Genomic DNA, 19,150 nt, shown 5'->3' on the forward strand with positions numbered 1-19,150 from the left:
CCAATGAATGAAGAAGGCACATTAAACCCCCTCTGTAATGTCTTATACCAGTGAATAAAGAGTTACTAAACTAGTTACCCACTGGTGTTAAATTGCATGCTTTTACTGCCATTTTTAATGCCAATTTAAACCATGCAAACGAATGTGGCTATGTAATCTACTGGGTCACACTTTCGCTTGGGTCTGTGGTTGCAAGCGGCAGTGAGATTATGTTTCATTTACTGATGTGAATGCAAAGTGGTCTAAGAAGTGTTTTTGTTTTATTTGTTTTTTTACCATTATTGGACTGCTTATTTTATGTAGTCTGTTTTATGCACAAGGATTTACCATACACCAGAAGCAAACGTGCAACAATTATATGATCAGGACACATTTATACCCACATCTTGTGTAGAAATGCAGCAACTCAAAAAAAGAGGAAACCCCATTCCTTATTTCTGTAACTAAATTAACATAGCTTCATTGTTTCACATTACAAATACAAACACAATAACCCACTTACTCTGTAATCATAGGTAGCATCTGGGTTCTCATCACAGGCTATAACTTCTGGAGCCATCCAGTATGGTGTACCAATAAACGTATTTCTCCGACCAACAGTCCTGTCCAACTGAGCACTGACGCCGAAATCCACTGCAAGAAAAACATAAGCACAATACTTCAGCATCTTCAGAAACGCATCTAATGAAAGACTGCAAAGTCAGCTGATCATTAAGCTGTAAAGTTTTCAGAAAGCTCTCATTAGGGATTCATAGGATGTCATTAAATCAATATAAATTTATCATCAGTCCACTTGTCATTCTGTATCTACTTTGCATTGTATTTTCATTTACCTAAGGGCTTGTACACAGGGACACTGAAAAACAGTGCCAGAGAAAAGAATAGACAAAACCATGTACATTGTCCTTGCCTTAACAGAGCGCCAGAACAGTTGTTAGTTATAGTCTCTCAAAGTTTTTCTGTAGCATAATGTACTATGTACTAAATGCTTTTTTAGAGCTTAGTATATTATAAACAGCTAATGCTTCTGAAAAAATATATTCAAAGCAAACACTTGTCAGAAAGTTTGTATATACAGGTCCATTGGCTTAAATTATTTTTATGGACTTTAAATGACACACTTAAAACGAACAGTCATGATATGGCCATGCCGCAGTGGGTGTGGTCAAACATCACTAACATATAATAAAGATGTTGATGAACCTGGAAGTGCCTGGCACTACCACAGATTTTACTTTAAGCGTAGATTGCTTTTAAAAATAAAAAACACTTATATTAAGACATTTTTCAATGGATTATAAGAGGCATATATGCAGCATACAACTAAATACATGCATTTATTTATACATAGGAGTGGTCATAATGCTTGCAGAGGCAAAATATATTTTAGAAACAGTTAAATAATTTAGAAACAATTAAAATGTCTATCCTTATGCCCCCTCCCAAAGCAAAAGAAAGTCATAGCTTTTCTTTGTGATATATACATGGAGACAGCCTTGGTCTTATGGAGGTGTATTTAAGGGCACCATCACCCTAGTGAACACAAGCTATGTGTTATGGTACCCAAACGACTGACGTTCCTCTGGGAGTATGGCATTTTACTCCTCTACTCCATACAGCACAATTACACCATAAAACACAAGCTAAATGCATTTGGTCTAAAAAGAGGAAATAAATAATATTTAAAATAACTTCAATAGAGGGCATATAACCCAGATACTAGACATACAGTTATGCAGGCTGTAGTTGTAGATCAAAACAATTGATACAAGCAAGAGACCCAATATAACTAACATGTTCTAAAGCCAGTAACTGCAGGCATAAGCTTATAATGATACACAGATGATAAAATGAAACACTATCTATTCTGTGAGATTATCCCAACTTCATGTAGTAACTCTGGGTTTTTCTGGGTGGTTTGTATTCTATTTTGACATCAAATATTACATTACAAGACATGATGGGGCCTATGTCTGTCTGCCTGCAGAATGAGTCTATTTATAATCATCATGTGAAGCTCTGTGGCATGCAGTATAAATTCTGGTTACTCTCTTGTGGTCTCACTCTACTATAAAAAGAAACAAATGGAATTGCACATTCTTCCTAGAGGGTGTGAAGGTGTTCAAGTAGCAGCATTCAAGTAAGCCACATCCAGCCCATAAACTTCCATGCTGCAGACAGTGGATGACGCCACAAATGCTCAACAAAATAACTCCTAAAGAAAAGTATCCAATCAGCTTACTTCACCAATTACCTCTTCATGTATTTATTATCATCCATAACAGAGCTAAGGTACAAATGACTCTCAGGGGTACAAGGGCCTTCTCATATTACTACCATGTTTCAACAGTTTAGTATTAACTTACCGATACAAATACCCGTTCATGTATTGTGCCACCTACCTAGCTTCACCTCTGCATTTTCCGTTAGCAGCACGTTCTGTCCTTTGATATCCCTATGAATCACATGGTGAGCATGGAGATGAGCCAAGCCCTAAAGAAAACGAATGAGTTACAACGAAACGTGAGTTTATTGCTTGCTTGATGAGAAAATACACTGATTTGCTGGGACACTGCAATAAAACGCCTGCTAAAATAAAGAAAGAAAATGATGACTCATATGCTTTTGTCTTAAACAAATGGAATCTGATCCCAGTTTATTTATAACGGGATGCATTTGGCAATCAATGTGAGAACAAGGAGACTAGAACCACATTAGGTATGCAGAGGGAGACAAAGAAAGGTCACAATTACCCTTGATAGTTTAAGCAAATAACAGATGACTTAATTGTGGATCAAAATTTCCCAACCTTTGATAAAACATACCTACTGGACTATCTGTGATATTTTCAAGGGGTATTTCATCCTATTAAACATGAATCCAAATACATCCTATATTATTTCTATATATACACACAATATCAAATAACCCTTATGATTTAGATCCATCTTATTTTTTTGTGCAATCAGCTGCAAGTATAAAGTGCGCAAATGAAGCAACCTGGTACTTGTCACACGGAAACACCTACATCATGCCAAGCCACCCTGTTGTGCAAGTGTATAAGAGCATTCACAAGAGAAAATCACGTCATAGGTTTAAAAATCTCTGTAGGTTATAATAAAAAAAAAAAAAAAGGTATAGAAACTCTGATGAGAAGTATTGACACAAAGTTATCATGTATGTGCTTTTAAGCGAGAATTATTCCCGGTGATTTTTTGTTTTTTATACTTGGAGATTGTTTTCCCAAAAATGATTTTTAATGTCCATCACTGAGTACAATACAGTTAGCACAATAGGTAAATGTACTTTGGACTCCTAATAGCCATATACTGCAGTGTTGTGGCCTCCCCTCCTGCATGTCACTGCTCCAGTCACTCTAGACCAGTAAGGAGCACAGAGAACAGCAGCATGCAGGAGGGGAAGTGGTGCTCCAGAAATACCGTTCTGGTCAGCCAAAGTCAAAGCTAATTAATATGAGAGATTTATTCTGGTTAGAGCAGTGAAACTGAAGCAGTACATGTCCTCCTACATCACAAAATCGGTAGTGCCTGAAGGGGAGACGATGATGAAAAAGCACTTGTCATGCTCGCACTGGGACACCCACAAAGAAAAACTATATAAAGTAGGAAGCAATATAAAAAAATTTTTTAAAAGACAATAATATTAGCAATTGTATAATAACAAGTCACTTCAGCTAAGAGATACTATTTAAAGGTTCCCATTTCAAATACTTGTTTCACAATTTCAATCAATTTGATACAAACAGCAAATAGTGCTGCATTTTTGTGCACAAGTTAATACACAATTAGTTTGCTTGATATCGAACATGTCTTTTTTGGTGTAAAACTGTACTTTTGTGGAATTACTACCCATGTATATAATTAACAGAAATCCCAATGACGTCAAGACTCTTTAGAGAAAGGATTCCCTCTCAGACACAGCACAAGTCTCCAGCTGATTAATATTTCAGGACATGACAGAACTACTTTGAGATGAGAGCACTTCATCCTCACCCTCAGGATTTCACGAGAGATATAAGCAATCCAATCTTCTTTTAAACTATTCCCTTTCGTATTCTTCACCAGGTCAGTGATTGAGCCAGCACCGCAAAACTCCATTACAAGCTGTGAAACAAAGAAATATTAGCACCGCATCCAAACAATAGCAACATATTATTAGCAAATGTCCATTGCATTATGCAGCACCCAGAAATGACAGACATATAGACAATGTTATTCTAATTCAAAGAATAAATGTGTAAAAGAAAAATATAAAAGAAAAACAAAACTGATAACTTAATTCTATAGAATTTTCGTTGCCTTTATGCAGGGATGGGGAACTTCAGGCGGAATGGGAATGAAATACCGCCGGTCGCATGGCCTGACAGCGCTGGAAATCCCTATCGTGGATAGGTAACTGTCTACTAACCTAACCCCCCTAACCCTAACCCTCCTTAGGGGTGCCTAACCCAAACTTCCCCCCCCAAGTGCCTAACCCTAACCACCCCCTTCCCCGCTGCCTAGACCTAAGTCCCCCGGAGGGTGCCTAACCCTAACCCTCCCTCCCCCTAGCCTAACCCTAACCCTCCCGGGGGGGTGCCTAGCCCTAAGTCCCCCCCGGGAGCCCTAAACCTAACCCTCCCCCCCCGCACGGCTGTCCGCTGGCGGCACCCGGCATCACTACGATCGGGATGCCGGTCTCCCGGCATCGGGGAAATGCGGGCGTCTACATCTAGACGCCCCGCATTTCACCCTTGCCGGGATATGACAGTCGGGAAGCCGGCTGCCGGTATTTAGGCAGTCGGCTTCCCGATTGCTTCCCCTTCAGGCCCGGGTGCCGTAAAAGGCCCACTGGATCATTTGGTTTGGCCCTCTGAGCTTTTTTTCTGCTAGCCTCATCTGGCTAGCAGGGTGCCTAGAATGGCTTCCTGCAGCCAGAATCTATGCAGTAGTGCTGCCTGAAACGTCCTTAGGATGCTTCAGATGGTCACACCGCTGCCCTTACAGCTCCCCGGAGCATCCTCAGGATGCTTCAGGCATTGCTGTAATCACTGGCGATTGTGGCCCCATCCACGTGTGATGTCACACGGAGGGTTGTGTCCTGCACCAGGCCCGCGAATACTGATTATATATATATATATATATATATATATATATATAGATTATAGATATATATATCTATAATCTATATCTATCTATATCTATAATCTCTCTCAAGATGGCCCCTCGGCAGAAAAAAAAGATTCCCCACCCCTGCCATGGCAGAGCTGTTTGAAAAATTAACATGCCAAACTGTGGTTTGGGTAGCATTTTAGCAGGTTATCCGCCTTGGTGCCAGAGATGTCTACAGGCGCCAAATGTTTAGCTCAAAACCACAGTGGAATCATACATGGCAAAAAGTATTTTATTTTATTTTCAGCCTAGATGTGTTGTTCCATTCTTCTGCAAATTAATACAGCACCCACAAGCAAATGCATGACAAGTGAGTAACACACCTTTTTGACGATATGTATAATAAGTGTGTATATATACACATACATACCTATATATACACACACCACAGTCAGACAGGTGCATAAATATTGGGACATTGACTTCATATTTTGGTCTATATTCACCACCACAAAGGCTTTGGAATGAAACAGACAAGATGCGCTTTAACTGCAGACTTTCAGATTTAATTTGAGGGTAATTACATCCAAATCAGGCGAACGGTGTAGGAATTACAACGGTTTCTATATGTGCCTCCCACTTTTTAAGGGGCCAAAAGTAATGGGACTATCAACGCAAAAGCTATTTCATGGACAGGTGTGGGCTATTCCCTCATTATTTCATTATCAATTAAGCAGGTAAAAGGTCTGGAGTTGATTCTAGGTGTGACATTTGCATTTGGAATCAGTTGCTGTCGACTCTCAATATGAGATCCAAAGAGCTGTCACTATCAGTGAAGCAAGCCATCATTAGGCTGAAAAATCAAAACAAACCCATGAGATAGCAAAAACATGAGGTGTAGCCAAATCAACTGTTTGGAACATTCTTAAAAAGAAAGAACGCACTGGAGAGCTCAGCAACACCAAAAGACCCGGAAGACCACGGAACACAACTGTGGTGGATGACAAAAGAATTATTTCGCTGATGAAGAAAAACCCCTTCACAACAGTTGGCCAAATCAAGAACACTCTCCAGGTGGTAGGTGTATATGTGTCAAAGTCAACAATCAAGAGAAGACTTCACAAGAGTGAATATAGAGGGTTCACCACAAGATGTAAACCATTGGTGAACCACAAAAACAAGAAGACCAGATTAGAGTTTGCCAAACAACATCTAAAAAAGCCATTACAGTTCTGGAACAACATCTTATGGACAGAGGAGACAAAGAACAACTTGTACCAGAGTGATGGGAAGAGAAGAGTATGGAGAAGGAAAGGAACTGCTCATGATCCAAAACATACCACCTCATCAGTGAAGCATGGTGGTTGTAGTGTCATGGCGTGAGCATGTATGGCTGCCAATTGAACTGGTTCCCTTGTATTTATTGATGATGTGACTGCTGACAAAAGCAGCAGAATGAATTCTGAAGTGTTTCGAGCAATATTATTTGCTCATATGCTCAGTCCGATGCTTCAGAACTCATTGGACGGCGCTTCACAATGCAGATGGACAATGACCCGAAGCATACTGCAAAAGCAACCAAAGAGTTTTTTAAGACTAAAAAGTGGAATGTTATGCAATGGCCAAGTCAATCCCCTGACCTGAATCCGATAGAGAATGCATTTTGATGAAGACAAAACTGAAGGGAAAATGCCCCAAGAACAAGCAGGAACTGAAGACATTTGCAGTAGAGGCCTGGCAGAGCATCACCAGGGATGAAACCCAGCGTCTGGTGATGTCTATGCGTTCCAGACTTCAGGCTGTAATTGCCTGCAAAGGATTTGCAACAAAAGTATTAAAAAGTGAATGTTAGACTTAGGATTGTTTAGTTTGTCCCATTACTTTTGGCCCCTTAAAAAGTGGGAGGCACATATAGAAACCGTTGTAATTCCTACACCGTTCACCTGATTTGGATGTAATTACCCTCAAATTAAATCTGAAAGTCTGCAGTTAAAGCACATCTTGTTTGTTTAATTTCAAAGCAATTGTGGTGGTGAATAGAGGCCAAATTCTGAAAATTCTGTCAATGCACCTGAATGTATGTATGTATGTATGTATGTATACATATATAAATATATATATATATAAATATATATATATATATATATATACATACATACACACACACACACACACACACATTATACATATAAATAGTATACATGAAACAACAGACCAGACCTAGCTGAACCTGTCCAGCATGCTCCTTTATTGCTATGCAGTAAGGTGAGGCGCTTACCTAACTAAGAAGGCAAAGTGGACCATTTATGCACAGCACCCCAAACCTAATAGCTGGGAGCACAAGGGTACTGGAACAGTCTTATTTTAGTGTAGACTTCCAAATACAGAATAAAGAGTGCAGCGTGCAGACATTCTGACATGCAGCTTACCCAGAGTTGGTCATCATGGCCCGGAGGGCTCTTCTTGATGAAAGCACCGTAGTAAGTGGCAATATTTCGGTGATGGGAATATTTCTTCAGCATATTGATTTCCAGTTTGATTTCCTCTTCTTCATCCTTTTTAAAATAGAGAATTAATTAGATACAATCATGTATACTATAAAATAACATGACTTTATCACAGGCAGTATAAAGTAAATTTATAGATTAAAAAAAAAAGAAATTAGCATTCTGCAGAAGCTTGATAACTGTAAAAAAAAGGAGGATACCTCACATTTCATCTAGTCATATGTTCCATATGGGAATATAAACCACATGTTGGTGGTCAGTGGTATGATAATCCAACTGCCCTCTCATACAATCTGGGAAAATCTATCTATTAATTGTCCCTACATTGTAAGCAGACAGGTTTTCTAAACTTAGTTTACAATGTATCATATACATATCAAATTGTGCAAAAGATATATCCAAAATTAGGAAAGCAGTTTGAAGTCCTATTAAAATGCCTCTCTCTAGTTTAATCTTTCCCCAAGCATCACTGCCATTACCTTTAAATCAACTTTGGACACTGTATACTGTGTTTCAGTCTAGAATATATTTTTTGTTTGTGAACACTGGTGTGTCGGGGTACAAAAGGCTGCTGATAGATGGGGCAGTTTCTGCAGCTCAAACAATCAGTAGTGTTTGACACCCTGCCACCATCAAGTTGAAACCATCCAAAGAGCTGGAAAACTGGTAAAGGTAATAATGCCCTGTTCCACATGGCAGTACTTTACATTTGGTGCCTAGGGGGACTGATTAAAGAAAAGTCAGGCCTGGCAGTGAAATAGATATAGGGTGCTACAGCTGTGATGTGAACCAGCACTTTCCATTGTATTCCTCTGGATAAAGTACATTAAATATTATTAGTCAAGTTTTTTGTAAGCACAATTCAACATGACATGTTATGTTATTATTAAAGACCATAAAACAAAAATTGTATTTTAAAATTGTTGTCAATATCACAATGCTTCTCTAGTATTTAACAAACTACAATAAATGCAATGGGTCAATAAATTTAGGGGCGAATTACAGGCTATGCTCACAATGTGACATTACAATGTTTTGTTTTTGTTTTTTTTAACTTTGACAACAGCACCCTAAATCGTTCCACTTTCACCCAAAAATCTCACATCTCCGTTTTCTGCCTAACAAAGGTGCATATTGAAATACACAATTTAAGGGCTAACATAAGAGATTACTAAATCTCCCCTAACTGAAAATGAATTTCCTACAATCTGGAAAATATATGAATATTACACCCTAAATGGAACATTGACATTTTACAATTATAAATGTAGATAACATGATAACACTAGAATTTAAGGAAAATGGCTTGCATCTCTTCTTTTTTTTTGCCATTGTACAGAGCTCTACAGTAGTGGCACCCATCTCTGATATACTTGGATGTCCTTCCATAAGGCCAAAAAAAAAAAAAAAAAAAAAAGCAGAATGAATGGAACATTGTCAAAAATAATGAACATAGCACACATCTGAAAGATCTGTATTAGCTGAATATGGGGGCCGTCTCAAACCCTTTGTTCACCACTGACTGCCATAGAACACCCGAGAAACTAAAATAAAATTATACAAAAAAAAAAAAAAAAATAGTAGGTCTCAAGAAATAGCCCACCTCTGCAAACAAGTCCATCTGCGGGACACTGGAAACAATGGGTTAAGTAGGAAGCCTGAGGAGTACGCATTCTAAAACCCTGCCATTTCCACCTGCAACTCAGAGAGGGAACCCAGTGTCCCCCAGATGGAATAAGAGGAAATAATTCCAGGGAGTATAAAATCTTTTTTTTTTTGTCCTATCTGAGGGACACTGGAAACAACGGAACTTCTTAAAGCAAGCCTAAGAGGGAGGTTTAAGCTCCAGCACTGCCGTGCGCAAAACTTTGCGCCCATAACTGCCATTTTTAAAAGCAAAAGTGTGGAAACAGTAACATTTTTAAAGGTGCGCTCAGAGTTCCAGTTAGCTGACCTGCACAACCAAGGCACCCTGCCGTACCACCTAAGAACTGCTCACAGCACACATAGAATGTGCCCTGATGGAATCTAGAACCAACTGACCCACAGACAAATAAGCCTGTCTAATAGTAAATCTAATCCACTGGGCAATGGTTTTCTTGGAAGCCAGCCCCGCTTATGAGCTTCAAACAAAAATACCATCTGCCTTGAGAAAAGAAGAAGCTCACTCCACATAAATGCTGAATGCCCTGACCACATCCAAGGGATGGAAAGAAGCATTTTCCTCTGAAGAATTTGACTGCCAAAATGGCAGCAAAACAATCCCGATTGATATGAAAACTCAAAATCACCTTCGGCTGAAAAAGTAAAAATGGAAATTTACAAGAGTTCAGCTCAGAAACTCTGTGCAGCTGACAAAAAAAAAATAAAAATAAATTTTCACGTAAGTCACCTTACGTCTGTTGTCTGAAGAGGTTCGAAAGTAATGGAACATAGGGAGGTTGAATTCGAACAACCCCTTGTATAAAAGTCTGCACCTCCAGCAACAATGATAATCACTTTTCGAAAATGTTTAGATAAGGCTAGAATTTGGCCCTACAAAGAAGCAAGGCATAGACCATGGTCTAATCCCCCTTTGAATAAAGAAAAAAATATATGGCAACCTGAACTGAGAGGCTAGCTAAATCCGGCACTCACACCAACCAATATAAGTCTTTCAGACTCTGTGATAGGAAGCCTGTGACAGCAGCCATCTAACTTTATAATAGTCTGTACCACTTACCTTTGAGAACCTTCTAGATGGCAAGATCTGGGTTTTAAGTACAACGCTGTTAAAGCTAGATGTTTCAAACATGGGTGCCAAAATGGTCCTTGAGTGAGATCTTTCCTGATGGTAAAAGTGTCACGAGGGATCCACCAGTATGAATAGCAGATCGGAATACCATGCCCCTCTCTACCAATCTGGAACACAAGAAGCACATGCACCCTCTCACATTCACTGCAGTGGATGAAAAGACAGCGTGTGTCAAGGCCACACCCCCTTTTCTGAGTGACCACGTCGATTAAGTGATATTTTCTGGCAGGTACCCTGCCTGCCCTAGAGTGAAAACTACATCCACTATGATAGCCTGAAGGTCTCTGGATCTTACTCCATAATTTATAGAATTTTTTTTACCTGGATGCCATCAGACCTCTCTCTGGAACCCCCCAAACCCCAACATTCAACAATCGAGTTGAATACCCCTTAATGGAGTTCCCTGTCTGAGTGATTCTTGTGCTCAATCAGAATATCAGATCCCAATTTTCCACTCCCCAAAAAAATACAGGCAAGACGTCTGAAACAGACTTCTCTGCCCATCTCATGATACAGGATGTCTCTGGCATTGCTAGACAGTCATGGATAATGTACACTAGCGCTGTGGAATTGTCCAATTGCATTTTAAGAGGACAATCTTGTAAGAGGTTCTGAGCCTGAATCAAAACATTGAGCACTGCCCTTAGTTCCACTCATATTTATTGAAAGAGCAGACTCCTTCCCGGTCCAACAGCCCTGAACTGTAGCCCAAATGTAAACCTTTCCTAACCAGATAAGCTGCTGTCTGTTGTGACCAGGGTACAGTCCCAGACTGAGAACTGGCACCCCCCAGATTTGGTTTTGTAAAGCCACTAGAGGAGCGACTGATGTGTCTGAAGAGAAATGCCAAACAACGGTTTGTCCAGTCTAGGTTCCCATCTGGACAACTGAAAATTTGGGGTTGAAAACCTCTTGAGTGGAACCTTGCCAATGGGACAGCTTTGAAAGAGACTGCAGAATTACCACTTTTCCCTCTGGAAGAAACACTCTGTAAAGTTGTGAGCAACAGCATCCCTAAAAAGCCATACACTGGGAAGTTTCCAGCTTGAACTTTGAGAAATTTATGATCGAGCCATGTTCCTCCAAAGTTTCTATTATAACCTGCAAATGAAGGTTAAGCAGTGCACTAGACCGTTCCTTGATTAGTAATTTGTCTAAGTAAGAGGGAATGGTAATGCTCTGAATCCATATTCAAGCAGACATGGCTGTCATAACTTTGGTAAATGTCCTTGGAGCCAGAGCAATCCCAAAGGGTAAGGCTTTAAACTTACAACCTGAGAAGAGCATGATCCCCTGCCCAGATTGGTATATGTAAGTAAGACTCTGATGTTCAATTAAGCTAGGAATTCCCCACCCTTCTTTGAAGCAAAGATGGAGCACGGAGATTCCATCTTGCATGTGTCTACACATAAATGACTGTTCAACCCTTGAGATAAAACACTGGCCGATTTTTGAACCAGGAAAGAAGTTGGAGTAGAACCCAAACTCTTCAAACAATGACTCTGGACGCTAGCACTGCCAGAGGCAGAGCCACTCTTCTGACCAGGTGTTTTAGCAAAGGAGTAGAAAAAAATAAATGTGTGAGGTCGAGGACCCGCAAGATCTAAAATGTATCTTTGGAGCAACATACCTCTGACGAGAGATCATAGGTTGATCTAAACCAGATATCCCAGAACTGAAGCAGACAAGCCCCTACTACCGGCGGTATGGTACCAGTCTACTGAGACTGGTCTTCAGGTTGAAAACATATCCCCTAGCTTGGTTGCTGGACTTCTAGTTGCCATGGCCATGTGACTCCTTACATATCCCCTTCGATAGGCACATCACTTACCCTGGGGAATGAAGTCCGAGACTTTAAAGAGCCTAAACCTACTGTAGGAGTTTTAACCATCTGAGGTAATACAGGAAGGTAAGGACTTCAACATAGTCTCCATCTTATGGTCCATTTCTCGCAACACTACCTGAAGAAGTAGGGATGACTAAACTTTCACCAGTCTAGTCTGTGTCCACTTCTAAGAAAGGATATATACACCTGGCGAAACGCTAAAAACTTTGTTTTTAACCAGCCCGCTGCCGAGATATCCTCAAAACGTGAAAATGAAGCAATATAACTGGCTGCTTCTTCCATTTGAAGAAGGCAGGGGCATCTTCCGAAGTCAGACTAATAGCCATAATCGGATCCTGGACTCCTACACTATCTGGCGAGTCCTCGTTCCATTCTGAATGGTCAATCCAGTCCTGAACTAAAGTCTCCTCCTCCTACTAAAAGCAATTTTCCAAGACTTGATCACTTGGGAAAATGGCTCCATGGCTAACACAATGCTTTTTAGAGCATGATGCCACAGAAGAAGAAAATAATTTGTCTATAGCATTAAAACATTTTTCCTTTCTCAACTATTAATATTAAGTGCCCAATCTGATTATTACTGAAAGTAAGGAAAAACCTAGACCTGACAACTTATAATATTAGCAGAGCCAAGTAGCCTTCTTAGCCAAAGACAACTCCAGAGACATCCACAAAACAACCTGCAGCTAGCCCACTCCTCACCTTCAGCCACAAACAGGCATGAGGAGGAGCCTTTTTATATGTTCCTGCTGCCCCAGCCAAGATGGCCACACCATTTGCCAGTTCCAATTACAGTTCACCGAAGAGGCTTACAAAAAAGTGCAGCCAGGAAGTGGTACCAGACACCTCCATTGCAACTCCAGTCCGCTAAATAAGCTTCGTTTCCAGCGACTCCAGCAAGTTGGAGCCATCCATTAACAGAATACACAGTTGAAGTGACTGTACCTGGAAGGGTACTGTACAGGGGCAGGCTCCGTTCGGCATTTGCGCCCACTAGCACGTCCAGACGCTACACTCATAGGCTTTTTAGTATCACTTCAAGGTTGCGGTTTCCCAGGATGGGGTCTTTAAAAAAGGTGCAGTATTTTGGAACCCATGCCCACCCGTGGGAGTCTGGTGTACCCCCAGGGTCCATCAAAGCAAGCTGCAGCTATGTGGGGACAACACCAAGCTACTGGTAACCCTGCTCCATGGGTATACAGAGCCCAATAAGGGGGCTGAAGTGCCCAGGGGGGAAACTCCTAAATAAAAAAAATAAACAAAAGAAGAAATTAGAAACAAAAAAAAAATTCCTAACATCTTCGTGCCTCGTCTGCAAGCACTAAATTAAAAAAACGGAGTTGCAGGTGGTTGCTTTTAAGAGGGAGGAGAGTTTCAGTAGATGTCCCAGTTGATAAGGACACAAGTTTATTTTATACAGAAAACTTTCCCCAGAGTTAAGAGTTTACAGGCAAACCGGTAACTACTGAGTCATCAAGATCTCTCAGACTATAACCACTTTCACACCAAAAAATCAGATCCAACCCGGGATGGTGAACACTTCACAGCTTCTGAAAACCATGCCCGGGTTATTGTTTGTTCGTCCCTTACAGACTGCACCCGTGTCTAGTGTTCATTGTAGCACCCTGTACCTGTCACAACCAGTGCAGTTTCTTTTTCCTGCATGGTTTCTCACTCACTGCTCTGGTGCTTCTAAAAAACTCTGGTCTATATCTCACCAGTTTGTTGCATCAGGTGAGAGTGCTAGAAGCATAAGAGCAGAGAGCAACACCCCAGGCAGGAAAGAGGAACTGCTCGGGGTGTGACAGGTGCAGGGGGTACTGGATTGAACACTGTATCATGCTGCCAGATCTGCCGACACTTGGAGATTACATCATCTCCAAGTGCATGCGGAATCTCCCCTGTTCACCTGTGATCCGAACTGGCCCTTTCAAAGAGAGCCAGGACTCCGTCCCAGCGGCTTGCTCCGGCATTAACCTGGGTTACCCTGGCAGTGTAAAAGTTGCTCCGGCATTAACCCGGGTTATCCGGGCAGTGTTAAAGGGGTATTTGAGGCCTATGTATCCACAACCGTGGCACTACCGCAATTAACAGTTTACATCGTAATGGATATTTCTATTTTTAATGAAAATATCCCCGCAAGTTACATCATACACATTGCATGTGTGTCAGACTGGGGAGCAGGTCGGAGGTTGCGGTACAGGGATCAAAAGAGCTCTCTCCTGCCAGATTGCCTCTAGAGGCTTAAAGTGGTTTACAACATAAGAGTGTCCATTTTCAGAGTTTGGTATATAGGGGTCTGACTGTAGTCCCCAAAAATAATAGGGTTCTGTGGTCTACAGTGATAATTATGCTTTTGTAGCTGATTTCTGTGAAATCTCCTACATTAGGGTTTTAGTACAGAGCAGGAATACATAAAATCATGCAGAAACTGCTGTTTCTGCATAATTTTAATGAAAAATGGCCTCGAAAAATAGGCTCTAATAAAAATAAGTTAAAATGTACCAATGCCTCACAGAGGCACGGGAGTATTTGGTGAACTAATGCCACCTGATCGTAAGGGGGGAGCTGGTGTCAGAGGAAAGGGTTATAAACAACATATGCTCATATTTTTCAAAGTCTAAACGTTCTCTGAAATATAATACGAACGTCAAATCCTCTCTTCATTGTTGCCTCCTGTCTGTGCTTGGCACAGTTTCAAAAGGTAATCTGGTGCTACAGCTAACACACAGTATTCCCCAAGTTTAATGAAAAACAAACCACAGGAGTAACTTGCAGGTTTAATGTAAGCATATATTCAGCCAGTGGTCTGTGTACATTAATAGTCAGATGTCCTTACAAGTTCTCACTGATATTCTGCATGTGGAAAAGAAAAAAAAATAATAGATTTTTTTTATTTTAAAGAGATTTGAGACCTCAAACATAACGGAGTGCTGAATAGCCAAAGAGTTCATGCAAAACTATATATAAATTGTCCCTCCCCCAAAAAAGCACATTTACTCAAAATATACTAACCATGGAAAATTGTATCCTCACTGCTATAGTGATTCATTTTCAAAAGTATGTAGACAGCATGAATGATGCCTAACAGCACTGAGGTTTTGTGTTTGATTCCCACCATGGCCCTAATTGCCTCCTGCCAAAAAATAGCCATAATGTGTATGTGGTAGGAAATATAGATTGTAAGCTCCACTGGCGCAGGGACTAAAGTGACTGGTCAAATATTTTCTTTTAAGTGCTGCAGAATATGTGTGCGCTATATAAATATCTGGTGATAAATAAAAATCAAGCTAAGGAAATAGTGGTGTGGCCAGATTAATGATTTAATACTAAAGCTGGGTACACACGGACCCAGCGATGTGATCCACGACCCGGCGGCCGACATATCGGGCGGTCCCCACACACTGAGCAATCCTGTGCTCGACCACCCGATATGCCAGCCCCTCCTCTGCATGGCCAGCATGAGATCGTACATTGCTTCTCCTGATTTTCTGTGCATGAAGAAAGATCTGGAGGAGCGACGGACGACCCCATAGGAGCAGGCAGCGGATGAGATCATGCCCACACGGAACAATATAGCTGCGATATCGTTCCAATCCGTTAGCTCGGCCGCTATATTGCTCCGTGTGTGGGGGGCATTAAAAGTTTGCAAAATGGTTATCATGCAGCTAGCGGCTTAACTGTTATAAAATAAAGCATTTGCAATAATTAAGTAGAATAAAAGAATTCAAAATTTAGAATATATAACACATTTCTATCATCATGTGAGTGCTGGGGTTCGTTAACGACAACCTTCTTTAATAAAATCAGATGTTAAATTAGTACACTATACGTCTGTGAGCTCATTAGCATTGCAAATACATTTTCTTAACCACTTTTAAATGGTGGCAGAGGGGGTACATGGGGGCTGAGCGCAGGGACCAATAAAGCAAGAGAATGTATGATATCAATGACGATATTCTTTTTGATATAATGGAGTGGGAGACGTGTGATCAGACAATAACTGATAGCTCTGACACAGACCAGGTGGTTATATAGAGTGTCAGCATGCCAACTAGGGTGGTAACAGGTAAGTGTGAATGAGGAAGTGAGCATGGATTCCTAAAATGGAGACGAGAATCATAGTAAGTGCTTTACATTATGTGCACATCAGGCTCCAAGGATTTCAAAAGACATTAAAATACAATAATTTGCCCCGAACATCACAATAGCCAAGTTTCAAAGGACAGTCCCTTTAAGGAACAATAAGCTATATGAAAAATAATAAAATAAATAGTAAAAAAAATAAAAAAAAGTTGATGCTAAAATGGGAGAAGTTTTGTGTTTGTTGCTGGTAAAGCACATAACATGTATGTACAGTCAAAGCAAGAAAAGAGCAGAGATGCAATTGTACACAGAAAACAAGTATTTCTTCAATATTTGTCAGTCACACAGCAGATCCTCTGTCATAGTACAGAGCTCTCTGCCATATGGCAGAGTAAAGCCACTATCACCTGGGAGATGGCCTCGGTTTAAATCCTCCAGCACAAAAGCACTCCAGGAGACAGACAGTACTGCTGCCTATTCAACTCAGCTTGCAGAATACACCGCCATCCCAGGTGTGAGCAGATTACGCTGAGGATTGACCCACTGACTACATCAACACTGACTACATCAACAGCATTTAGATTATAGCAGCCAGGCTGAGGTCATGCTGGGATAAAAAGAAGCAGACACACAACAGAGCTACAGTTAAATTCTTATTACTAAAAGAGCCAGACAAAAATTATTTGCTGCTTCTCTGTGGGAGTTGGCAGGCATCAGCCAACTACTGTTAATCATTTTTTTGTTTGGTTTTGTTTTTGCAACCCATACTGTAACACTTCGCGACCTCAGCTACTCCGGGATACCAGTACAGATACAGAATTGCTTAAGTGGCAGAAATCCCTAGATTGATAAGGCTCCTGGACCTCCCACATCTGCAGCATTAGTGTCCACTGCAAGAAATAAATTCAGCGGTCACATACACCTTTACAAAAGTAATTTCCAGAGACAAGCAGTGTATATGTATATGTACATACAGGTCGAGGATCTCCAGAACATTAGCTGTCTAAATGACTGTTCTCTTTACATGTATTTACAAGTTACACTGAGCCTGCAACTAGATAATACCCAATGTCATATGTTTATCCTGCATAAACAACTGTACAGCTGACACACACAAGCCTGCTTATACAGGAAATGTATATTACATTTCAGGGTCATTACCATATTTTACCAACACCAGAAATTTTTTCCTGTAACATCATACCAATGGCTCAGTAATTATGGAGATAATATGAAAGCAGCAGGATCATAAATAATCCTAATGGTGTGCGCACACAGTACGATCAGTGAGCGATAATGATATCGCTGACTGATCGACCTGCACCTTCCCGGAGTGCTGGATGATCGATATCAATCATCCAGCACACCACCAACGGCCAGCGACCAACGAACGCGGGTCCCTATAGTAACCTGGTACATATCAACCAGGTTGCCCTGCATGCACGGTCGATGGACGAGATCTTTATCGTCAATATGTGCACGCGCATCACTGGTCTTAGGCGGATTGGAGGCATTGAAAAATGCACAATATTAATGATATGGTCATATCACTATCGTTCATATCGTGATTTTTTATCGTACCATGTGTACGCACCTTAATGTTGTTTCAACTGCTGTAATGTGTTATCCTTTATTTATACAGAATGTTTAATCGTACACATAGGCCACAGTGGGGCTTGCAATGAAAATTTTCTGCGATGCAAACACCCACTCCATAACATAATTTATTTATTTTTTCCCATTGGGAAAAAGCTGAGTAAAATGAGCATCTAGAAAAGTCAAGTTAACACGGGGAAAACAAAACTCCACACAAATAGTGCTCCAGTCAGCATACAATTCACTACCCCAAAGTTGTGAGGAAGCCATGCTGATCACTGCTACCCCTACTACTGAAATACAAACACACTAGCAATAACACAAATGCTTTCCATAGCCAGCAAACTAACAAAATGATTACAGGTTCTCAAAGAAATCATTACTGGCTGCAACCACTGTCACAAAATATACTTTTCACTGCACAAGCTTTTAAAAGCATGTCTTGCTCATGAACAAAACAATTAATTTGGATAGTTTCATATACTATGGATGTCATTATCTGATACAGAGCCAGATCCATTAATCAACCAATTGCCCTGACTGGGGCCCAGATTACACTAACCTGTTATAAGTATGGTATTTTTACTTATTTTTTTGACAAAAACTGGTAGTGGTGTCCAAACCAGAATATTGCCTAGGGTTCAATGAATAATCATCAGGCCCTGATCTGACATGTACCAAGCAAACTACAGTATATGACGCAACCCAGAAATCTGCACAAAAAGCTACTCTCTCAGTAATCATACGTACATAGCAGAAACCTTAAGAGAACGGGGAAGTTATTTGGGAACATGAATTTTCGCATACCTGCCCGTAAGCAGCAAAGTCTGATTGGGAGTATAGTTTATGAGAGTCCTCAGCCTGATCCCCTAACTACTTTTTTGTGCATCTAATAAGCCACACACATTCATGAGAACCATCTAATAAGCCCCACACATTCAGAAGAATGGTCTGGGGAAATGCCAATTTCATGCAGTCATTTTGTCACTGAGGTTTTACATGACACTCAATGTAAGATAGGATTTTCTGTCCTGTGCATTTGAAGCGTGTGAAACAATATGAAGGAGGGTGCTTTTTTTTTTTTTTTTAAACAAGATGTTAAAGCTATTTCACATTAATATCTATGAAGGGATGTGTATTACTGAGCTGGATGCCATACATGAAATATTTAGAGTACTTATACTTAAAGAGAACCTGTCACCATATCCTG

At 40.5% G+C, this 19,150-nt stretch overlaps 1 protein-coding gene across 5 annotated transcripts in view; it reads right to left on the reverse strand.

Annotated features, from left to right (window-relative positions):
• MAP4K4 (mitogen-activated protein kinase kinase kinase kinase 4) overlaps positions 1-19,150 on the reverse strand; it is a 183,088-nt gene that overhangs the window by 57,363 nt on the left and 106,575 nt on the right. For all 5 annotated transcript variants that reach the window (XM_088454177.1, XM_088454179.1, XM_088454176.1 and 2 more), the window contains exons 4-7: positions 7,541-7,666; positions 4,014-4,124; positions 2,403-2,493; positions 503-633 (exon numbers count right to left, since the gene is read on the reverse strand). In XM_088454177.1, the coding sequence (XP_088310303.1) occupies positions 503-633; positions 2,403-2,493; positions 4,014-4,124; positions 7,541-7,666 (459 nt within the window). The remainder of the gene's footprint in view (positions 1-502; positions 634-2,402; positions 2,494-4,013; positions 4,125-7,540; positions 7,667-19,150) is intronic.

This window comes from Taudactylus pleione, unplaced genomic scaffold (assembly GCF_031769625.1).
Source record: "Taudactylus pleione unplaced genomic scaffold, aTauple2 ptg000609l, whole genome shotgun sequence".
Taxonomy (NCBI): domain Eukaryota; kingdom Metazoa; phylum Chordata; class Amphibia; order Anura; family Myobatrachidae; genus Taudactylus; species Taudactylus pleione.